Here is a 26,137-nt window from a genome sequence, read left to right as displayed (position 1 = left end):
ATCATGTTTGAATGTGTTTCTGTTCATATTTGTGGAGAAATTTAAGAATTAGAATTAAGAATCACAATTCTAATTGTGATTCTTAATTCTAATTCTTAAATGTCTTCATAAATAATATGCAACTAAAGAATTTTTCTATGGTAATTTCATTAGAAAAACTTTGGCTAGGACATGGTGACAATGTGCAGATATTTTGTTTGCCATGTCCCATTCTTCAGGGATGCAATCAATGGTGAAACATGTTTTACAGTAAAACATTTAATACTCCAAATTATGAATAAAACAAAGAGAATGTGTTTAATATATTTTTTAAATCATATACTTTCTTTAAGACCCTCTCACTCCTAAAATAAGCTAGAGTTTTCCATTTCAATATATAATCAAAAAACCAGGTATCCTATTAACTGTATATTATTGATTCAAATTGAAAAGGACATTGGTAACTTTTTTTCTTTTTAAGGGACAGGGGGGTCTCCCTCTATTGTCCAGGCTGGAGTGCAGTAGTGCAGTGTAGCCTCGAACTCCTGGGCTCAAGCAATCCTCTTGCCTCAGCATCCAGAATAGCTAGGACTGCCAGGTGCACACCACCACACCTGGCTAATTTTTAAAGTATGTTTTTGTAGAGACTGAGGTCTCACTATGTTGCCCAGGCTTGTCTCCAACTCCTGGCCTCCTCAACTGATCCTCTCACCTCAGTCTTTCAAAGTGCTGGGATTACAGGCATGAGCCACCGTACTTACCCCTCTATTTATTTATTTTTTGACTTTAATCAAGGGTATGGTACATTGTATTTGCTTGAAATGGAAAAAAGTATTGAGCAAGTCTCTCAGTTCTTATACTAGCGGTAGGAAGAGAAATAGAGAAGTACCTGGTTAATTCTTTCTGCACCTGCAATTCTAACCACCTCAGTTAATAACAGTTTTAGGTCATACTTTACTCTTCTTTTTTTCTACTTCTTCCTTTTTCCTTGCTACATCATCTATTCCACTTTATTTTCTTTTATCCCTAAGTAGAGGTCTGCATAATATATCACTACGAGGAATACATTTGCAATAAAACTTTTTTCTACAAAAAAAAAAAAAAGCATTGGTTTTATTGTAAACAAACTTCTGAAATTACTTTCAATGTATCAGATGGGTCATGGACCGATGAAGAATTGAGGAGGAAGGTCAAATTTAGGGGCAGAAATGTACTGTAAACTTGGTCAAAAGAGTATCTTCAAGTCTTATAATAAATTACTTTCTTCAGCATTTAAGAACTTGAACACAAAATGCACATGTCTTGTTAAAATCTAATTGAAAGTGGAACTAAAGTAATTTTTAACACAAATCAGCTTTAGAGGACAAATAAGAAACCCAAGGGTCATGTAATGGGACTAGTATATATTGTAGTCCATCTGTGCTTTTCTCAACAATCTCCCAAAGTCAAGCTGATTGGGGAGTAAGAAGTAAGTAGCAGGGAAAATGTTTGGAATTTTGTCTTTTTGCTGAAGATTTTTTGGCACTTATGAAAAATGCATTGAATGAAATAAGACTTTAAAAATTTTGCAAAAGGCTTTTTGGAAAAAGGTAACTTTCACATTAAAATTGTATAAAAACCAATTCAGTATTTTTCTCATTCATAAGACTTAAAATGAATTCAATGTTTTAAGTCACACCAATTAGTGAGATATATTTTTTTAAAATTACCTATTTATAAATTTTAAAGACCATTTCTAAAAAGATAGCTTAAGTAGAGAATTTTCCTCTGAGTTAGTTTTTTGATATACATAACAGCATACACACACACATACACACACATACATACACTTTTAATTTTCTTGGACTTATATATTTTGGGCCCATAAATATAAACCATTTGGATATCAAAGCAATCTTTATGTTTTTCAGCATGTAATTTTAACGCTGCAGTCTAAGAAATTGTATGTTGTTTAAATGCAATACATCACAATGTTTGATAAATAAAAATAAAAACTCTTAAATCTATCCAAATGCAAGAACTCATAAATATTGTCGAGTTAAAGCTTTTGCCACAGCTGAGGCTATGTCTGGATTTTATTATTTTCCCTAGGATTTCCAATTTTTTCTAAGAAAAGAGATCAATTTTATAGATTAGTCTCCTGAAGTTGTGCCAGTGGGTTTGTTGAGTTTTAGTAATTTTCTGTAGAAAACAGCCTTGAATTTGTCTTTTCATGAGTCATGGTATAAATGAAACCTAAATATATAGAGAAACAGAGATATTAGCATGATCCAGTCATAAAACAACAGGTGAAGAGCTAGAAATAATAAATGAGGCCTTTATTTTATGTTTTTATTTCCTACTCATTTACTCAAATTGACATAAATAATGCAAGAGGTAGTTTGACAAACTGTACAATACAGATTTATAGTCACATTCATTGGTGCTTAGGGGTTTGGGTTTCACCTGAAGTTACGTTCATATAGTAAATAAAGTCATAGTGCCTTGTTTAAATATTTCATGAGAAAATTTGAAATGTTTTGTCTACTCAGAACCTAAAATCTGTTTTTTTGTGGTTATTTTAGAAATATTTGCATGGAATTTTTGGAGTACGTTTATTTGGTTTGATTTGCTTATTTTTTTTTAACAGGCCTAACTATCAATCGCTTTGGCAATGTGATTGTGTTTCCAACTAACAAATAATAATACACCTGAAAGTGCAAGTCCTTTCCATATTGAACAGACTCTCTCACAGCTTTTCCCTAGCTGCTCTTTTCAAACGTTTGCTATTTGGGCCTGTCTGGCCCAAAAAAAATAAAATAAAGGCCTTTTGTAGCCTTTTGCTACTCTTTATACTTGAGGAAGATGACGCTATCCCAGGCCTCTCATAGCCAAGGGGACCCATTAATATTAAAATTTAGATTTTTCAACTGTTATGCAGAAAACCATGAATTCAGTAGATTCCATGGTCATTCACATGCGTTACATGTTACTCTGAGTAATGTTGCATGAAGTCTTAATTACAGATTGATCAAATTCTGTAAATTGTGTTTTGGCATGGCCAAGGAATAGGTTTTTCCTATTGTTGTTTAATAGAAAGTAATAATGTATGTCATGTGAATTTTACTTTTCTCAATGAATTAGATTGCAACAATGCCTAAGTTTGATTATATAATTATTAATAGTGATAACAATAATAGCTCACATTTAATAAGCCCTTACTATGTACCAGTTACTGTACTAAGGCTTTTTAAATCTAATGATTCATTTAATGCTTACAAAACCATACAAACTAGATGCTATTATTAGCTAAGTTATGGAGACTTGAAATTGAGGCACAAAGACATTAAATAACTTGTCAAGATCAAGTATCTAGTAAGACTGAATATAAAGTCAGAAGTGGGATTTGAACCAGTCGACTCCAGAGCTAACATGCATAACATGTAGCCTACACTTTTTAATTATTCATAAGGTACTTCAAGACTCCTGTGGTGCCTTTGGGTTGGCAATTTCAGTATTTTTTATGCTGAGCATAAGATATATAAATATAAAATATTATACATAATATATATTTAAATATATATTTTAATGTGCATCTACATATTTCCCTAATACATATTGAAAGAATGCACACATGAATGAGTGGGTGGGTGAGTACATAAATGAAAAATTTGTATTGAGATTTGCTAATAGAGAATTTGGTGTAACTAAACATCTAATATATAATTTATATTTTGAGGTAATTATTTAGCCAAAATTTAAAAATATGATTAATTTATAGTACTTACGAAGATTTTCAGAGACATTACATTTTTCTCTTATTTCACTGTTTTAAACAAGATGGAGATTAGAGGGTGGAAAATGGATTTTGGAGAAATAAACCCATCATATTAACTATAACCATGAGTTCATGAGTTCCTTGAAGACAAATCAAATCTGAAGTCTTTTTCTTTTTCCTTACGAATATACTTCAGTACCAAGGACCTGATACTTACTTTGGACTCAGTAATTATTTATTGTTGTAAGTAGCACAGCAGCAATAAAAAAGTTTATGATTTGCAACCAACCAACCTGTATTTTAATCCGTATTTAACCACTGGCTGGGTTATGTTACAATTCTCCTCTCTTAATTCATTTCCATATCCATAAAATATGGAGCATATGCCTCTATGGTTTCTTAGTGATGAAATTATGTATTAAAAATTATAAAACTGTAAGAAATATTTCTTAAAATGTGTTTGTGTTCCATGGAAACCTGTAAATCTCTCTTGAAACAAAAAAGGTTCTATAATCACATACTTCTAGAAATATTTCAGCTGAGTTCCTTTAAAACTTCCTCAAGCTGTAACATGCTAACAGGTACCTGGACTATCCAAGGAGGGATGATATTTTGCAGAATTTCACAAGCTTATTTTGCTTTATTACCATTTTTCATAAAATACCTCATAGGAAAACTTAAGCATGAGACTGATATGATTCCATTATTATTAATAGTCCCCAAAATGCAAATTAGCAATAAAAGTTGTAAAAATTTCAAGTAATCAAGATAAAGCAGATGTATTAAATGAAAATAATGGAAACTTTGTAAGATTAGTGGCAGCATATAGGTTTAGAGTAATTATTATCATTGTGATAACAAGGACAGAAATAGAATTATGGAAACATTCTAAAGCAGTATATGGGAACATTGTTATCAGAAATAGATACAGTAATTGTAATAGAGAGGTTAGAATTTCACACTCCAGAATATCTGAATTTGTCTCTATCTGAAGCCTTCTCATTCCCAGAGCTTACCAAATTTACACTGGCTGCTGTATTGAAATGCTACGAGTCGGAGTCAGGGATTTAGTATCAACCAAGTGGATAGAATTTAGCTAGTTATCACCAACTGTGAAAGGAAAAAGTATCTGTTAATTTCAGTCACAATGCTATGTATCAGGCTCTGGGTGCTTTTTTAAAGGAGGGTCAAGTTTAAGAATTCTAAGGAATCTCTTTGTTCCTGCTAATTTGTCTGAAGGTTTAAGAGGAATACAGGAGAAAGCTAAATTGTTTGGAGAACAGTAAGAGATTTAGATCCTGAGAAAGATCCTGGAGGAAAGGCTGGGACCAGTATGCTGAAAAAGACACAATCCTCTTGCCCTATCCCAAGAGTAAAGGGCAAGAGGTAGTGTCTGCCAAAAACAAAACAAACAAACAAACAAACAAAAACTAAAAAAAAAAAAGATGAAAAGGAAAAGTTTTGTGGAGAGATATCGAATGGGTATTTATATGGCTTTTTGCTGTTTTTTGTATAATGTAATGATGTCCTTTCGTCTCCCCATGAAATCTTCAATGAAATCAACATCACTTGATAATACATTGTAGAGTGGGATTGATTTGAGGAGCGGGGAGACGTGGCGATGTGATGAAGTAGCTGTAATCAAGGTGTTCTGCTTGTGAGAGTATGGCTGCTAGTCACATCTGTTTTACCCACATGAGGCTGATGTGGTCTTCTAGTTTGTAAATTAAGTTATGCAGGTGGTTCCTGCCAGCAGAGGTTTAAAAAAAATTATGCAAGTGGGTAAATCTTTTTCAGTACCACCTGTTTTAGGTCTTTCTAGATCCCAGATCCCAATATTGACACCTGGAGGGCTGAGAAACAGTATATGGGAATCCCAGGAATTCTGTTAGCTTCTTTGGCCTAAGCCCCAGACCAAATGCAGATTTCCACTCTTCCTTTTCTGATAAGTGCAAGGTAATTTTGACATTCTTACTCCATTGATAAGAAGAGACCCAGGAAAGGAACACCAAAAAATAAGAACAATTTCCCAAAATGATTAGACAATGGCTGAGAGTGGCCTAAACTATCAGAGATCTTGCCAGTCCAGAGCACTGACTTCTGCCAGAGCCTACAGGCAGGGGAAACACACAGTTCAGGCTCATCTTCTCCCATGGAATGCTGCAGAGAGCAAATATAGGTAGCATAGAAATTAAAGAAAAGAGTATGCCAAGGAAAGAATCCAATCAAACATGTCATGGTTAAAGAAGAGCTTTTAGTTTCTTATCAAATTGAAAACTGTGCACATCAGAGTAAAGGTGGTTCTAAAAGGCAACCCCTGCTCTCATGCATTTGATGACTCTTGAAAAACAGAACCCATATGTAAAGGGACAATAATACTGTGTTATGTAGTATGACTAATATAAGGATGCGTTTGTGGCATGTGGTGCATATGCTGTAAATTCTTGTTGTATTGGATGGAATTAAGTAAGAGTTTGGGGACAGAAGAATCCCTGGTGTATTAGTATTTCCCTAGGGAATTTTTTCTTGTAATTTTGAATTAATGAAGCTAATGATTAACTTATAGACCAAGTTTGTACTAAAGGAAGATAGTAAATACCAAATATATGGCTATGATCACAAAGAACCAAACCCTTTTTAGATTTCAGCATAGAGATACTTTGCTGCTCCTAAGGTACCATTCCTGCTCCTGCCTCAGAGCCTTTTCATCTTCTATTTCCTCTATCTGGCATGCATTTCCTCCATGTGTCTGGCTCTTCATACAATTATCTGATAAAATGTCACTTTTTTCAGAAAGGACTTTTTTGATCTACTGTACTTATATAAACTTGCCTCTGCTTCCAGCCCCTACCATCCATTACCCCCACTCCTTCTCCCTTCGTTTATTTTATTCTAAGCTTCTTTATAGCTTTATCATCACCTAGTATGTTATGTTTATGTGTTTATCTTCTTCCTTCACTAAAATGTAATAGCTAGGAGTCAGAGATAAGTCTTGTTTTGTTCAATGACATACAGTTTGTGCCTAGAACAGTGCTTTGCAGATAATAGGCATACAATACATATTTACCTGATGAGTAAATGATGAAATAAAAAGTGGACTGTGTGGTAACCTTTACATCCTTGTATGTATATTAGTTTTATATGTCTTCAGAAATATGTTTTAGCCATCTTCAGCTGCTGTAAAAGAATAGTTTTCTTGAGAGTAGTGCAAAGTTAGCTATGGTGACTATTACTTTCCATCGTTACCCTCTTTTTTTTCGTATCTAAAACTTCTCACCTCTTTAAGGTACACTCAAAGAATTTTTTTTTTATTTCCCATCAAGTTACAGTCCTTCCTCAGCTTTCATCTCTTTAGTAATAGTTGTGGTGAATTTTTTCTCCCAAGAAACCCCTAAAAAGGCGTTAATTTTTATGTAAACAAACAACAGGAGAAAAACATATAAACATTAAAGCAAACATATAAAACATATAAACATATAAACATTAAACATTTTACCTACAGAAATATATTTTCAGCAACCTTTATTTCTCATGCTATTGTTAAAAATATCTCTGCTTGGATAGAACCTTTTTGTTTCCATACTGACTTCTTTGCTTCTCCTGTGAACTTTTTAAATTCTGTGTTTGGCAGCAGTTTTGTTTTCCTTGGAGCTAAGTACTGTGTAACATACTGTTAGTTGAAGGCTGTGATGTAGAAATTTATTATTAAAAATAAAAGAGAGAGAGAATTTATTCCATAAGGATCAAAATGACTTAGTGTCAAAGCAGTTAGGATTTTCAAAATGCTTTCTATAACAGATTGTGTTTCTTTTCAAAGAAGTTTACTTAGTTTGCCAGGAATAAGTTTAAGGGTCTTCACTGTGCCTATCTTGGTTAATGAGAACTGAGAAGAGAAGAAAGATAGTCTTTTAAAAAAAAGTGTTTTAGAGAATTTCTTCATCAGATGGAAAGATTTTGTTTGCCATTTGCAGGCATAACCTTGGTGACCTATATATCCCCAGACCTTCTGGTAAGATGCTTATTAAAATGTCATTACCCAGAGGAGTAATCATAAAATAGCCAGAGGGTATTTTTTATAGATGGTGAGAGACAAACATTTTTTTCTCCCTGAATTAAGTAGTCATGTACTCTTATCAACTAGAATATATTTAAACTTACTTTTATTTATTTTTCCAGTCTCAGTCTCTCCCTCTCTGTTTTATATTTCCAGCAACTTTATATAACTAATCTTAAAATCATAAGCATTCCGTCTCCAAAAAGAGTATTATATCATCTTAATAAAGTTTCTCTTTCCCCAGAATTGCTTAAGTAACATGCGGCTATTCATTTCTCTGGGAAGTTTAGTCAAAATTGATTATTTTGCAAAAAGGAAAATTCCACAGTTTCTTTCTTTTCCTCATTGTCTGTGAGCCATTAATGTCTTTTATCTGCTACTAGGATAATGTCAAATGATTACTTTGGTCATCTGCAATTTAACACCAATCTTATCCGTTTGATTGAAAGGATGGTTTGACTTTCTCTTTGAAACAATATCAGCATCATTTTGCACTTAATTCTGAAATTCATTGACCTCAATGTGCAAACTGTCTTCTTTACTATTTATTGTAAATAACCATTTTTTTTTTTATTTGTTGTAATCACACATCAAGAAAGTGGGGATAGGGAGATGTGTTTGTGAAACATTTATCCCTATGGTTCTGCTTTAACAGGAATACTTACCAGTAGCTAAATGCCTCATTTTATTTTAAATAATCTGTAATACTAAGTCAGTTTATCACACTGTGGGTAGTTTTTTTAAAAGGATTCCGACAATATGCTTCTTATTGTAGTCATTCAGCCATTTATCTGAGAACAATGTTTTTATGACAGTAAAATTTTTTTTGTACAAGTAGGATAAAAATTCATATGCTGTCACGTGCTAATATGAAGTCTATCCTTACATCTCCCACTCTCCACCCCATGCACCATCTAGTGGCCAGAATGCTGTAATCATGGGAAGGAATAAAGCGCTGACACTATGCAGTCCTTACTCCCACCATTGCCTCTTTCTTTGCATTAAAAAAGAAGGAAGGAAGGGAGGGAGGGAGGGAGGGAGGGAGGGAGGGAGGAAATACAGTGAAATAATAAATGCTAAATTTTGGCTCAGATTATTTTAATTAGAAATAGAAGTTTAATGATAAATACTTTGTATTCTTCAAATCCAAAAGGAAAAATATCCTGTTCATTTCCTTTGGTGCTCTTATTGACTGTAGAACGTTACAGTATCTCATTTGTCATATACAGAGTTCATTCTTTTTGAATATATTTAACATAGGATGTGGATTTCTATAACATTTCCTATTACTTTGAAAAAAGTGGCCATAGTGTACATTTAAAAATACTACCACATTCTTGGTCAGCTCATACCTTTCAAATATAATATAAAGATGATATTAATATATAAATAAGAATAGAAAAGAATTTCTTTGCCCTACATACTTCTCAGTTTATTATATAATGCTAGGAAATAACTCTCTGATATATAACACCCTTGGCAAATTGTACTGTTTTATGCTTTAAAAGAAAAAGTCAAATTTAGTGAATTTTTTGAAATGCATCATACAAGCTCTGATTTGCAAATTACCAAATTGATCTTATCTTCTGTACTAAATGATGACCTAAATTAGTCTACACTTTGAGTGTTTTGTTCTTTGACTAAAATCATCATCGTTGAGATAATTAATGGCAGAAGGCCGTGATTAAAGGCTTTTCTTATTTTAATTCTGGTCCTACAAAAATGTTTCCTTTTCAACTTACTGTCATCATCAAACACTCTCTCTTAAATCAATATATTATGGATTACAACTTGTGTTTGTAAGTTTTATTTGCCTTTTTTAGCTGTGATAGGAGAATTTACCACCTTATTTTGATCCTGTTAGTTTACACTCATTAGTAAGGGGGATAACAGGTTTAATAGTCGGCATTTTATAAATCTTCCAGAAGATGTGGATAAATCATTTCACTAGAGGCCTATTGCTCAATTTATTGCCACTTTAAAGTTGCCAAAAATAATCGTCTCGTCCTCCTATTTTAATGTAAGGTATCGTCAATGTTTGAAATGTGTCAGGAATTGTTTTTGATAGTTCTCGTGAACAATTAATTGACTGATTTTAATTTATGTTTCTAAATCATACTATTTATTTCATTAGTTAATTATTGTTTGTGAACCATATTATAGTCAACTTTAAATTAGTATCAATAAGTATTTTTGAGATGATGTAGTACCAATAAATCCATAAATTAAAAAATTAAAGCATTAAATAAATATCTACTGTGTAAGCATTCAATTTTATATAATGATTATCTAGGTCAGTGTACCCAAAATTGTGTGCTAGCCAAACTACAATTAAATCATCATGGTAATTCCAAGGCTTAAAATGATTGACTATGTCTGTTAAAAATGAGTAGCTTAAAATTCATTAAATTACTTTGTTATGTTTTTTACTTATTATACCATGAACAGTTCACATGTTCTTTTTTATAAAGGCCTTGGAAGCCAAATTTTAATTGCTATATGGTATCATTTTGTATACTGTAATCTATTGAGTAATTTCCCTTTTGTTGGATATACAATTAGTAGCATATTATAGTTACTGAATTTTTGCATCTTAGTTTACTGGTTCAAAGGGTATGAATTTTTAAGAATATATGTATTATATATTTTTTATATATGTATAAATATATCTACACAATATATATATGTGTATTTGTTATATAGTAGCAGTATATATGCTTAGTTTACTCCCTCTTTTCTGAATATTCAACATTATTAATTTGTAAATATAATAGGCAATAGTAGTATCTTGTCATAGTTTATACTGAATTTCTTTTACTTCCAATGAAGTTAAATTTCTTTCCATAGATCTATTTATTTTGTAAGTTGTTCTTAGTCTTCCCTCAATTTTTTACTAGAGTTGGGATTCTATCAAATTTGTAAGAACCCTTACTGTCCTGAAGATATTATTCTTTACCTACGGTTTACTACAGATACTTTACCAATGTGACATTTATGCAAATACTCTGAAGTTTTATATAGCCAGATCAATTGTCCTCTTGTGTAATAAAAAAAAATCTTTAAAAAAAGATTTAGATTTCTTTAAATGTTTTTATTTCCCAAGATAGGTTGAATATTTACCTGGATTTTATTCTATTTTATATTTACAGGTTTGTCTTTTAAATTTATAATTAACATTAACATTTAATATAAGGTTAGGCTGTAATTATTTTTTTCCCCTCAAAGTCCATTTTTCTTTTTCTTTTTCTTTTTTTTTTTTTTTTTTTTTTTTTGTGAGACAGGGTCTCACTCTGTCGCCCAGGCTGGAGTGCAGCAGTGCGATCTCAGCTCACTGCAATCTTGGCCTTTGAGGTTCAAGCAATTCTCCTGCCTCAACCTCCCCAGAAGGTGGGATTATAGGCATGCCGCACCACGCCCACCTAATTTTTGTATTTTTAGTAGAGAAGGGGTTTCACCATGTTGTCCAGGCTGGTCATGAACTCCGAACTCCTTTTTTTCATTAGTTGAATAATTCATCGAATACAAAATATTTTTGATATTTTCTTTTTTATATTTTGTTGGTACACATATGTATATTTATTCCAAATTATTTCATTCATTTGCATTTTAATGCTAAACAATTATCCCAAAATTTGGTTAAATTTTATAATATATTTTAACAACCAGAAAGGTATTTTCATCACTTGTAACATTTTCTAATGGACTCTTTTTTTTTTTGAGATGGAGTCTCACTTTGTCTCCCAGGCTGGAGTGCAGTGGCACAATCTTGGCTCACTGCAACCTCTGCCTCCCAGGTTCAAGCAGTTCCCCCACCTCAACCTCCCAAGTAGCTGGGGCTACAGGTGCACATCACCACGCCTGGCTAATTTTTGTATTTTTAGTAGAGACAGCGTCTGGTCTCGAACTCCTCACCACAGGTAATCTGCCCGCCTTGGCTTCCCAAAGTGCTAGGATTACAGGCATGAGCCACTGTGCCCAGACCTCTAATGAGTTCTTTTTTATTGTATATACTTGAGGTGTACAACATGATGTTTTGATGTATATTTACAATGTAAAATAATTACTGAGGGCAAGTGAATTAACATCTCCCATAGATTTAACTTTCATTGTGTCTGGTGAAATCACCTAAAATCTACCCTCTTAGCAAACTTCAGCACACCGTATAACATCATGAGCTATAGTTCTCATGTTCTCCATTGTATCGCTACACTTATTCATCTGACATAACTGATTATATATGTGTATACTCTCCGATGAAATTTATGTTTTTTAAAAATTAAAAATACTATTAGCTTTTGATTGAAATCTAGTTAAACCTGAAATCTAGTTAAATTTGTTTGAGTAGAACTGAGCACTCAATAGTTTATAGAATTAAGTCTTCTTTACCAGTAGCACTGTATGTCCGTCAGTAAATTTTTGCCATTTTCTGTATATGTTTATCAAACATTTCTTTAATGTTCAAAGGCATATTATTTTTGTTGCTATTGTGAACAGTTGTTTGTTGTTAAGTCTACTTAGGAGTCATTGCTGTTATACAGAAAAGCTAATAATGTACATAAATTCATTTATAGTCCATCTTGTTGTGCTAGCTTATTAGCTGTAGATACTTCTTCAGTTGGTACTGATGAGTAATGAGATTACTGACAGATGAATGGAGTTTCATTTCTCTCAGTCAATATCTTGTATTTCCTTAATATTCTTAACATTAAATGTTATTTTCAATAAGTAAATATTATTCTTTGTAAGCAAGGTAGCTCAGGGCTATTACCACCATAGGAACGTGATAATATTTTATAGGTTATTATTGAAAATCTACATTTTGTGACTATGTGGGCATATTTCACATTAAATATTTAATAATTTTACTCTTTAGAACTTTCAAGATTTTTACAGTTTTGAAGGAGGATTAAAAATTATTGAACTAATTTGGCCTTCTGGTTCTTATAATTTGTGGCACCAGGTTTAACGATAGTAGTAATTTACCCAGAATATTTTCTTAAGAAGCGAAAGGCTTAATAACATGCAAATAAAGCTATACATGGTTTAACATCTATCTAGGATGTTCCTGACAGAGCTATACAGTAGCTTATTTTATCACACAGTGATATTAAAATACTCTCAAAATGATTAGAAGTTGAAATATTAGCTGTCAAACCAGGAGTTTGCTACTAATTTCAGCATGTTAATTTATTCATGATAACTATTTAATATATTACTAATAAAGATTGGAACAACCTGATTATTCTTTAAAATAAAGAAGAAAAGTGTTTGTCAGGTAAAATAATCATTTAACTTATTGTAATTATCATCTTTACAGCTCATGGGACATTCAGAATGGGACCACAAACGAGGGTCAAGAGGATCTCAGGTAAGTTTCTTTTCCTTTTCTTTTTCATATTTTGTTCCTTAACATTTTCAGCCATGGGTTTCCTAAAACTCAAGATATAATAAAAAGTAGAGAGAGTAAGAGGTGAAATAACCATGCCATTTGTTTTTATTTAAGTTAACTATAATTAAAGTCTGGATTTCAAATCCCAAAGGCAGATGCCAGGATATTCCTCCTAAGAGCTTTCTGGTATCCCAGATTGGTTTATAGATTTTATATTCATCTTGTCTCTGCAGAATACATTTTGATCAGCAAACCCACTCTCTTTATTCATTTCCTTTGACAATTTTTCTGTGTATTTTATTTTTTTCTTCAGCTTCCTGTTTTTGGTTAAATATTTTGAAATATAATCAGACTAAACTCTGAACTAATTACAAGATTTTGTCTCTAAATTAACTCTCTTCATCTGAGGGAAACAGAAAGATGAAAGGACCTATTATTTTTGAAAAGAAACAAATTCTAAATCTTTCTATATTACTAGACTGTTTTCATTGTCTTACTTTGTGTCTTAGGCAAGGAGAAAAGCTTCCATGACGCATTTATGCTTTTTAATGACCTAATTAGACAATGTGGATTTGTTTTGCTTCCATAATTACTTTCCCTGACAGAATAAAGACTGAGCTTTACACTAAGAATATTATTTCTCCTCCTAGAGCACTTTGTGAAGAAATATAAAAATAATTTCTCTCATGGCAGCCTATGGTTACCTGACTGTAAACATGCAAAATAAAAATTAAGTAGGTGGAAATTTTTGCTTCTGTTGCACACATTTTGTATTTGCTACTAAAAAATATATAATTTACAAAAGGCAGTTGAATGTGCAATACTTTAAATGAAAGTTCATTGGAAAGTGGGGACTTCTCTCAAGTGTTTTCCAAAGCCGATGTGTTCTTGTGTTGTCATTAAATTTGTATGAATAACTATTTAATTTAGGTCACTAGGAAAATAAAACCAAGTCAATCAATTGTTTTAGTTCACATTTTAATGACTGATTTTATTTCTGTCCATCATCAATTTGATTAGTAAATAATATAAACCAATTAAATTAGGATCATCTAAAAGAATTTATGCCTTACTTCCTTTCCCTCACTCTTACCTCCCCTTCAGTTTCTCTGAAAACTCTCCCTCTGTATACATCTATAAAATTTTAAGTCAGAATTTGCTGCAAGGTCAGTAATGAAGGGATTAAATTAACATAGAGTAAATTCTTTGTGATTCTAAACCAGTAAAAAGTAAAGATAACTGCAAGTAAGAAGGTCCATGGTTTCTGATGGTTGCCACCAAAACATTTTGATATTCAAAACATGCCAAGCAAGTTGTTGAGGACATGTCTCTTCAAAGCATGTAGTGTTATATATAGAAAATTATTGTTTAAGATATACATTATTAACTCTCTGTTTTGCTTTGGTATAATTTATCTTCAGGTTTAGATTGGTCACTATGTCAATATAAATTGTCAAAAAAAAAAACCTCACAATTGTACAGTATTGTTTTTGTTAACTTTCAGCATAAAAAGAACAAAATTTTTAAAATTCCAAATATTGCATATAGCTAGAATATGTGAGAATTCCACATATAAACATAAACTATTTTTATAAATGAAGTTTGATTATATTTGAAAGCCTGAGGTGGTTCTAAAAACCAAAAGCATTAAAACAGGCTTGCATGAATTACCATTATAAACATCAAGTCTTTTTTGGATCTCTTAACCAGCAAAATAGCTATTCTAAATATAGTATACCTTTGTCCCATTTTGATTCCTCAACTCAGATGCAAACTGTCAAACTAAAAAATAAACACAACACACCAAAAGATAAAAACAATAAGAACCATAGCAAAAAACGTTAAAAAGAAAGAGAATTTCCAAAGAATTTGGAAATTGCCGGTAGATAAATTAAGTCTTGAGTAATAACCTCTTATCTGATTTCAATTCCCTAGTGACAAAATAATAATAATAATTATTATTATTGTTCATGTTTTGAATAATTGATCTCTTCTTTAATTGTATTATCTCCTTGGTCAATATGTCTAAAGCCTTCCAGCTTTTCAAGGGGAACTTCAGACAAATTGCACTTGAACACAGACCTCTTAATAGTTTACTCCAAAGCATTGCTCAAGTTCCATCTTAGTTAATTTAGAACTGGTTTCTAAGCACTTGCTGTGTTTACAGCACTGTGGTGGGTCTAGCTGAAGAAAACTTGAAAGACAAGGTTACTGCTTTCCAAGAGCTCACAAATTATGGTTGGAAATAGAGCAATATTTGTATATATAATTCACATATAAGGCAATCTGGTAGATGCAACATTACATACAGTATGTGGTACATGATGACATATCTGTGAATGACAGTATGTATGATGGTGGTCAGATAAAATTATAATACCATGTTTTTTTACTATGCCTTTTCTATGTTTAGATCAAATACCATTTGGTACAATTGCCTACACTTTTCAGCACAGTAACATGCTGCACAGATTTGTAATCCAGGAGCAATAGGCTATAGCATATAGCCTAGGTGTGTAATAGGCTATACAATCTGGTTTGTGTAAGTATACTCTATGATGTTCCCACAACAAAATCCCCATCATTAAATGACATATATACAAAGTGTGATAAGACTATATATATACATTGGGAGGCCGAGGCAGGCAGATCACCAGAAGTCAGAAGTTCGGGACCAGCCTTTCCAACATGGTGAAACCCCGTCTCTACTAAAAATAATAAAAAATAATAATAATAATTAGCCAGGCATGATGGTGGGTGCCTGTAATCCCAGATACTCGGGAGGTTGAGGCAGTAGAATCTCTTGAATCCCGGAGGTGGAGGTTGCAGTGAGCCAAGATTGTGCCATTGCATCCAGCCTGGGCAACAGAATGAGACTCCATATCAAAAAAATAAAATAAAAAAAGACTGTATATATACAAAGTGAGATAGGATTTAGGTGGAGGAGTATTTCTAACTCCCTAGTAGACTAGGAAATACCTCTGAGAAGTGATGGTATCTGAGGTGTGGCTTTAAGGATGGGTAAACTTTCAAAAGTACAGAGGAAAAGGTGGATGAAAAAGCTTTAGTAAAAGTCTGAACTGAGAAGAGTGTGGGACACATTTGAATATATGTGAATTTTTTTAACTTCTGTATAAATACTTGTGGATGGCAACTCTTACAGCAATTACTGTGAAGGAATAATCTGGATAATGCTATACTTTATTGACTAGATAGGCAGAGGAAGATAAGAGGGTCAATAGTTTGAGTACTGTAAGAATTAGGACCATTAACACAGAACAGTTTAGATGGAAGATGATGATTCAGGGTTAGCAATATTAAGTGACAAGTGAAGATGACAATTCCAAAACGAAGTTACAGACACATACTAGAGGCTGATTAGAACAAAAGGTGTCAGTTTGAGAATGCTAATCATACAGGAGATAATTGAGCTCCACCAGTAGATAGACTCCGAGAAGAATATTAAAAGAAAAAAACAGAAAAAAAGTCTGATTCTAGTAAAGACTAGAAACAAGCTGAGGAGGGAGTTAATATGAGTATGCATGGTCTTACTAGAGACCAGGGGGAGGAGAGATGATTCAGAACCAAAAGTAGTTACACCAAGGAGAGGAATAAGATCACAGACCAAGGTTCAAGAAAATTAAAATGTAGCAGATGTCTTTGAGTTTAGTGATTAGGAGGACATTAGTGAACTTTCAAAAAACCGTTTTCAGAAATAAGTGGTGGAAAGAAAAATACAGAAGAGAATAGTGTAAGATACCAGAAGAGTCTCTTGGAAGAGCTTTGTTTTAAAAGAAAGTTGGGATTGCAGCAAGAGTGATTTATTTATTTAGTTAGTTAGTTATTTTTAATGCTAAGGTGAGGTGTGTGTCTTAATTACCGGCAGATGAAAAGAATTAGTGTGGAAAAGAAAACACTGAAAATTCTCAATAGTGAGCTGATTTAGGACTAATTATTGGTGAAGGTTCAGGGAAGGGAATGTGCTTGCTTCCAGAGTGGTCCTTATGGCACCTCTTTATGTATTTTTCTCACAGGAAACCCACCCCCACCCCCACCCCATATCAGCCATTTACACTACATCACAGAAACTAGCGCTGTTTGCAAATGAAATACTGGATAAATTCACCAAAAAGTACAGATGGGGAAGCTTTGAAAAGCAAGTAGAGGCCAGGGGCAGTGGCTCATGCTTGTAATCCCAGCACTTTGGGAGGCCAAAGCAGGTGGCACCTGAGGTCAGGAGTTTGAGACCAGCCTGACCAACATGGTGAAACCCCACCTCTGCTAAAGATACAAAAATTAGCCAGGCGTGATGGCATGTGACTGTAGTCTCAGCTACTCAGGAGACTGAGACAGGAGAATAGCTTGAACCTGGGAGGCAGAGAGGCAGAGGTTGCAGTGAGCCAAGATTGCACCACTGCACTCCAGCCTGCAAGAAAGAGCCAGACTCTGTCTCAAAAAAAAAAAAAAAAAAAAAATAGAAATATTTCTAGCAGAATGAAAGAGAGAGAGAAAAAAAATGACAGATACTGTAACATTAAAAAGATATTATGAACCTATTGACTTCAATTTTCTTGGTAGGATTGAGGATATAATAGTGAAAAATCTTGAATGCTAGAAAAATATTGTTTTAGATAGATAAAAAAGGGAACTTGCTTGATTCCTGCCCAGTAAAAAGCAGAGAGCTGTGTGACATGATTGTGCTAGCCTGCAAGATGAATTTTAACATATTTTACTTTGATTTGCAAAACATGGATCAGGTACTTTTTTTTAGCCTTTGAGGAATCAGAAATAGACAAAACGTTGATGTCTAGCAGCATCTAATTTTTTTTTCTTTTTTTTTTTTTAAGTCAGCCTTAATTGCTAGGATAGAGTTAAGCTTCCCCTGGCTTCTCCCTGGATAGTTAATAAATAAGGGATTTTCTTAAATTTCCCTTTGTGCTTCAAAATTGTATCATATATGCATTATCACAGAATTTAAGATGCACCATTCATATCGAATACTTGTCCTATAGAAAAATATCTTTCTTCTAGTAAATTCCAACCCTTAATTGCATATGACTTTTTAGACGCAGCAAGAATGTTATTCAGGCTTATTTATATTACTTTATCCTCAGTAATTTTCTTTCATAATTTGTCAGCTCACTCATGGCTTTCTGGCTGATTTTTCTTCTTTCTTTTTTTTAAAAGTATATAACTGTCAAATAGTAGATCATCCAAATGTAGGAAATATGCTAAATGATAAATAAACTTCCAGCAGCATGCAGAACTCCTTTGTCTGGCAGTGTTCCCAGTAATACCAAATGAAGTTGGGATGAAATTCTCAGAAGGCAATTACTTCTTGTTTTTTCTTCATTTTTATTTTTTATTCTTGAAGGAAAGTTTTCCAGTGGGAATTAAAAAGAGACAACAGAAAATATGCCTTTTTTTTTTTTTTTTTTTTTTTTTTGGAGACAGAGTCTGGCCCCCTGCCCAGGCTGGAGTGCAGTGGGGCGATTTCTGCTCACCGCAACCTCCGCCTCCCTGGTTCAAGCGATTCTCCTACCTCCGCCTCCTAAGGAGCTGGGACTACAGGCGCCCGCCACCACGCCCAGCTAATTTTTGTATTTTCAGTAGAGACGGGGTTTCACCATTTTGGCCAGCATGGTTTCAATCTCTTGACCTCGTGATCCACCCACCTCGGCCTTCTTAAGTGCTGGGATTACAGGCGTGAGCCACTGCGCCTGGCCGCCTTTTTTTTTTGAAAAGCTTAAAAATGGTAGGAGGGGATTCCAAGGGGCCAATAATTTACTTCTCACCTAGTGGAGGTTCCTTGTGGAAAAGATTAGTTCAATTTGTGAATTTGTAAACTTCCTAACATTTTAATATACTTGGAACCCTCAGGCCTTTATTTACCAAGAGTGAAAAACTAGCAAGTTTTTAGTTATTTAGTACATTATTGATATTTTGACTACCAGCCAGACTTTATTAGCTGGACTTAAAAGTACTTACAAGAAACAAATTTTTGTGTTGTCCGTCTGGTTTTCAAATGATTGAAGTCTTTCTTTAGGTAATAAAATTCTGGTTTGTATGATTCTAAATAATTCAAGTATTAAGTGTAAAATACAGGAAGATAGCTGAGTATTCCGATGGAAAAAAAGTTATTAAATGCATTAGACTATCAGTATGCTTTAAAATGACCCATGACCTATTTTGGAGCATGTCTTTAGTGGTTTAACAAGTCCTGGAGGCAACAAATTGTAAAAATTCTAGACTAAAAGCAGTTGCCTAGATCAGTTAGTCTTTATATCATAATGTTAAGTCTCAATGATGAATTTTGATGAGGAGTCAGTGTGCTTTACTTTTTTGTCCGTAATTTCAAGGGAATGGATCTGATAGTGATAGCTACTGAAGTTGATTAACCTAATCATTTGCCTACTAATGGCCTGATTCAGTGACAGGTCACTTCTTTTCTAGGTTAAATCATTTGTTTTAGATAAGAGAATGTGGAGAGTAAATTAAATGCCTTTTCAGATTTGTCTGGAGTAATGCCATATATATTTATTGAAGTTAATTCCTTTTAATACATTTTAGAAAGATGACCAGCCATATTTCCCAGGAATTTGTTGCAAGGGATTAATGTGAGCAGATTGGGAGCTCATTATTACATCTCCCAAATGTCTGACATGTTACCAGGGAATAATTTATGCCCTGGAGCTAGCTGCCAGTGCCACTTTTTCTACAAACATAGTGTCTTTCACTTGCATTTCTTCCTCCTTTTTCATTTTTCCGTATATCAACCTAACAACACTTAATATTTGTTCAGAAATTGTTCCTATAATTGTTTAATTTATGGCAGCTCTCCAAAGACAGTTTGGTTTTGGGGTTTTTCGTTTGCTTGTTGTTTTGAGAAATTTGTTTAAATTTTGCTTATACCAACAGGGACCACACAAAACATATTTGCCTAGGGTCTCAGTTACTGTAAGGATGGCTTTGTCATTGCATGTAATAGTGACAGGAAGGGACCTAAATACCATATCTATCTTCTCCATTAGGTCTTCCTCTAGATATTTAAAATTTTATCCTTTAGTCAGTTCTGCACTGTTGGACAGTTGTTTTATACTCTTCCCCACTCTTTGAAATTGCTTTTATTTAGTTACTGTTGAGTATTATGTCTTTAGTTTGCACTGACAAACTACAGGACACAGTTTTTAGCAAATCTATCATAGTAGGGATATTGTTGATGATGTTCACAGCGCACACAGTGTCAAGAGGATGGGGAGACATTTCTCTTTGTCCTCAGAGAAGGGAAAACAGTATTTCTCTTTAACAACTGAACCCACTAGTATATTACTTGTCTAGCATCCCTGGTCTCCCCCTAGTGGAGGCCAGAAACAACACCCCCAGGCCCCAAGTTGTGATAAGAAAAATGTCTCCAGACATTGTCAAATGTCCCCTGGGAGGCAACTTTGCTTCTAGTTGAAAACCACTGAAATTACCGCATAATTTCATTGCCAGGTGTATGGAACATAGTAAATAAATATTTAGTGATTAATCTTAACACTTTATATAGGAAAATGAGAATATGCTTTTTCAAGCATTTATGCTTGCAGGTTTTCAGGTGTCATCTTTAAGTCTATCAAATAGAAATTTTAAAGAACATATTCATTTCACTCTGAAGTAGTTTTCTCATAGTGGAATTATGTCCAAGAAATCTAATGGCTGGGTGTGGGGGGAAATGTACTCTTCCCACACTTATGTGTTTGAGTGATTCGCAGGAGGAAGGAGAGTTTGGCTCTGTCCTCACCGTGCTTTCATGGAACACGTGTTTCAGGGAAATTGATGGATGACCTTGAGTAAGTCACTCTTTATTACAGGCCCTGGTCTCTTAAAAGAACATTGATGAACAGGAATCAAATCCACAGAAATAAAAGGGAAAATTGCCACTGGCATTTATGCTTTTATTGTTTTCCCCATGTTTATAGATTAGTAGACATGTTGTTTAATACTTATTGAATGACCCTCTTATGTTGGGGCCTGTGGACATCATTCCCATGAGATGGGCACTACCTTGTGTTTGTTTAGCCAAATCACAACCTGTGGTACTTCATTTGAAACGAAACAAAGAAATCAAATAAACGACCACTGATAATGTTTATCTGCAGGGACTGCAAATAGTTTACACAATAGTCAATTTTACTAAGTGTACAAAAGCATATTTTGAGAGAAATAAAAACAAAAATAATATCTATCACTTTAAACCACAAATAGTTTCTGACCAACACTGCAGTTGTGACTTTTATTATATTCTTTCCCCCAGAATCTTGTTGTAAACATTAAGAAAATTAATGCAAATATTTTGCGTGTACTTTCCTCTAAACATACACATTCTGAACATTTTCCAACTCTCAAGTTTTGCCTTCCACTTGAGAGAATAACAGAAGAAATATATACTAACTTGGTAACAGTTAACTTTATCTTTGAATTGCAGTTCTGACAAAGGGAAATCATTTTTATCTCACGCTGGGTGATTTTATACCATCTGTAGCATTTAGTAAGATCTTGTTTGTTATTCATCCTGACAACATACTCTAAAAGGGAAGTTTTGTGGGTGGACTTTTTATTTTTACTCCACTTATAGATAAAACTGATAAAAAAAGGTTGTGCCAAAAATAATGAGGTTCTCATAGAAGATTGAAATCTAAGACTAGGATGTATTAACTAGAACAAGTAATTAGATACAGAGGTAAGTAAAGGTGATATAGAGTGGAGGAGGTTATATGGTAGTAAGGACAGTTAACTAGAGAGGGTGAATTGAGGCAAAGAAACTGGAAAATGGTTGATCTTTTAAGATGAATATTAACATCCATTTTCATATACTAACAAAAAAACACAGGATATAGGCTTTTAGTACATGCTTGGGACATTTTTTTTTTTTTAATTTGGAGAAATTGAATGTTTTCATTTCTTATTAATACATATCCAAGCTATATGTATAAATATGTATTTCTAATAGCATTAACATTTATGGTACAGGAATTTTTCTTTATAACCATTCTAGAGAACAAACTAAAATATTGTTTAATAGCATTCCCCATAAGATTTTATATTCTCATCAAAGGTACTGATTTTCTTAAAAAGTTTTACCTTGGGAGAACAAAGATGGCCTAGCAGTTATATTGTCAACCTTAAGCGATTGTCCCATTTTATGTAAAATTCAGCCATCATGTAAACATAAGTAAACCCAAAGTTACCAGGGCTGATAACTACAAAGAAAAAGCCTGGAATAATATTAGCGATATTAATGAACTAAAATGATCTTAAAAGTCACACAAATGAAGCTTCTTGTTAGATTTGATTTTCTAGATCATAGAATTTTTGTTTTTGTTTTTTTTCCCCTTGTTTGATGGTGATGCATTGTGTAATAAGCAATTCTTGGAAAACTCTTAAGTGTTACAAGTTAAAGCTTATTCTTATTGGAAATCTGCAGGTTATCAAACTTGCATCAAAACAGTTTACTTGCTGAGTTCTATGGTGTTGTGTTTAAATACTTCTGGGTGACAGTTTCCACTTGGATCTCTACAACTATTTCAATTTGAGAATTTTGTAATCATAGTCTTTGTTTTCAAATCGTTTTAACCCTGATTTTAGAGAAAGTTGTTTACATAGTATCAGCGATACACACTTAAAATAGTATATATTTTTTTAAGTTTGGGAGAAAAAAACCTGTCAGAAAATTGTGGGTGAGACAAATAGATGGAGTAGAAATCGCAAAAATAAACTACATCATGATGAAGTGCAAACAGATGTAAAAGCTCTAGTTCTCAAAAGACTGGGAGCAGAGGAATGGAAAGAAGTTGTCTATCAAGGATGATGATTGGGAAATATAGAAAAGACCATCTCATGAAGCAAAAAGAACATGGCCATTGAACCCATATTGAAGTTAGAAACACGCAGTGAATTTTTTTTTTTTTTTCTTTTTTGATACTGGCAATGAATGATGATTTGGGGGATTGACAGGTCTTAACTCCACCTTTACTGCTTATTGTCCCTATTCAGTTTTACGGTGACTTAGTGCCATAACTGTGGTGACATTTCTCTTCTGGTACCTCAAAAATATGGTAGTATATGCACGATTATTGCATTTTTAGGCCTTTGCATGAGTTTTTAAAGAGTATTCCAATTAACTATATGTTTATGATATGTAATCCTAGGACAATTTAGTTTTCTTTTTCATGGAGAAATACAGCATGACTTTAAATAAGTTTTGCTAAATAGTAAAATTGCAGCAGCCAGTTTTATTTTATACTGATTATGGCAACCCTGTGTATAGTGAATTTTTAATTAATATTTCTAAAATAAAGGAAAACATAATTTATGAACTTAGAGTTTCATTTATTCAAGTAAACTTTGCTGAACCCGTGTGTCTTGAGGAACTCTGTTAATCCATAATAAAATATAGCAGTCCTTGAGGAATTAGTGAAATTATATCTAAAGCATAAATAATAAAACCAAAAAGCCTTTTGTTTTATTTATGCTATTCCCCTGCTTTCAGGCTTTTCTGTTTCTAAAGCATACAGGTAAGTTGAGATCCCCTCATTTTAATATCCATGATACCTTATTGTAGGACAGCATATTATTACTTTGACTGTAAACTGAAATTGCTGGATGAGGAATAGTTTGTCATGTTGTCATTACTTAAGGAGTAGATAGTATTTAAATATTGACTTTTTCATACATTAACATGTGTTCTCATTCTCTAGGCATATGACTACTACTCCCCCTTTCTTCCTCCCTTTTTTTTTTTTTTTTTTTTTCTATATCACATGGAACTTTTGAGCTCGGGAGTGATTCTGTCTCATGCAGCTTAGGGATCTGAAATTTACATAAGGACTTTAATAGTAGCTTATGACACATGATATGACCAGGCTTTTCACTATTTTTTGCCATTTATTTGGCTTAAAATCAATGGAACAAACTGAACTTGGCATTACTATTTCTGTTCAAAAAGAAGAAAAATATATAATTTAACTGTTTTTTATGTTTTGGTCTTGGCACTGTGGCTTTTGTTTATGGAAAAAGACAGGAGAGGAAAAAAGCATTATTTTAACTTCACATGATAAATAATCATACCAAACTGAGATTTCCTTAAAAAGTATTTGTTTGTTTTTCTTATTACAATGAGTATTGCTAGTAATTCAGTGCAAGTTTAAAAGGATATAATGGTAATACGCATTATAGGTTTAAGTGCATCACTAACATCATAACTTTATAGAGGTATTCCAGGAGAATTCATCTAGTTTCTGTACTTATTTATGAATAAGAGATGCTTATGTATTGTGGATGTTATTTCTTCTTGACAAATTCTATTAGCATAAAAGAAAAGCATTAATATTTACTTTTAATAAAAGTAATAACATTTAACATTAAGTTCCTTTATAAGTGCTTTATGGACATTATTAACTAATTTAAAACGTCAACTATTCTTATCTGGAGTGAATTTCTGCCAATATTAATTCGGAAAAAATAGGGATATAAATAGCATCTATGGCTTCCAAATGTTTAAAAGACATTCTATGTTCATTATTTTAAGCACTGGTGGTTGTGGAACTTTTAATCAGTGGATACAGCATAGAAAGTAAATAATTTGTTGAGGAATGAACAGTGTTATATATATTATATGCATAACTAGAAGCATAGGATAGGCTCTCATTTGTTATACTAGATATCAAATGGTTGAAGCTGTCTCTTTTCGTGTGACACATTTCAAACATACAGCACAGTACAGTGAAGAATATACAAAAGCTAGGTAGATTTAATGAATATTAAAATGTTCTGTATTTGATGTGGTATTTTTGTTGATAGCTAGAAAATTGCGTAGAAAAATCTCATTTTTCATAATGTATACATTATTCCCATTAATAGATATATACTTTGTTAAATTTATTTTACGATGTTTGACCTTATGGGAATTTAGAGAATATGGGTAAAGAAGTAGTTTAGAGAGTATGGAAAAGAATTAGAGAAAATGGAAAAGATTAATTTTCAAAGAGATAAGCAAAATTGGTTGATGTTAATTTTTAACGGCTGGGTACATTGATAAATGTGGATACAAGTAATATCTATTTTAATACCACTTGGAAAAAGCTGACACATAGTCACCACATTAATGGACATGTATGTATAAATGGGTTATTCTAAATGCATGTGTTGTCATAAGCATGCCTTACATTAAAAATAAAATCATTATCTTTATGGAGATACGAAAAAAATGCAAGATATTTTATTAACATTATTCTTTCCCAAATATACTAACCTTGGTAATCACATTGAAAGTTTTTTTTTTAAATCATGTTTTAAAAAATCATCCCTATAATGGTCACCAGATTAACTTCTTAATATCAGCTTCATTTAGAGAAACTATGAAACTGAAAAACTGATATTCTGTATTGCTTGCTCTGTTTTCTACAGATACTTTCTGTACATTGTATATAAATAATATCTTTAAGAGGTTAAAAGATAAAGATATTCTATGTATTTTTATTTTAAAAATTCATTTAATTATTTATGAGGGAATTAGGGTTACAATAGTATATCTCTCTCTTCTTTCATAACCTTGTAAGGATTGTTCTATTTGCAGCAGAATAGTTTTTGCAGAACAAAATCATGGGATAAGAGAAGAATTGTAAAATTCATTAAGGCATTACCCCGTTTAATATTTTTATCATTAATTAATATGCTCAAAATAATGCACGTTTACATTTTGACATCAAAAAGAATATGTATCTAATGTATGAATGATAGAATAAGGATTTAGAAAGGTTTCTCATTAACCTTCAGTCAAAATAGTAAACTAGGAAAATTCCAGAGGAGGAAATAAAATTTTGCACTTAAGTTTTTAATAAAAGTTCAGTATGGAAAGTACCTGCATGTTTTTTCATAAGCAAATGAAGAAACAAAAAGTAAGGTTTAAAAAATTTGG

The 26,137-nt window shown here is 32.8% G+C and overlaps 1 protein-coding gene across 1 annotated transcript in view; it reads left to right on the top strand.

The window, feature by feature from the left end:
* Nucleotides 1–26,137, top strand: part of PDE3A (phosphodiesterase 3A) — a 323,428-nt gene that overhangs the window by 183,933 nt on the left and 113,358 nt on the right. Inside the window, exon 2 of the mRNA XM_033222717.1 lies at nucleotides 13,108–13,158. Within this exon, the coding sequence (XP_033078608.1) occupies nucleotides 13,108–13,158 (51 nt within the window). The remainder of the gene's footprint in view (nucleotides 1–13,107; nucleotides 13,159–26,137) is intronic.

Source organism: Trachypithecus francoisi, unplaced genomic scaffold (genome assembly GCF_009764315.1).
Source record: "Trachypithecus francoisi isolate TF-2019V2 unplaced genomic scaffold, Tfra_2.0 Lachesis_group11, whole genome shotgun sequence".
Taxonomy (NCBI): domain Eukaryota; kingdom Metazoa; phylum Chordata; class Mammalia; order Primates; family Cercopithecidae; genus Trachypithecus; species Trachypithecus francoisi.
This window is presented reverse-complemented; position numbering and strand designations above follow the sequence as displayed.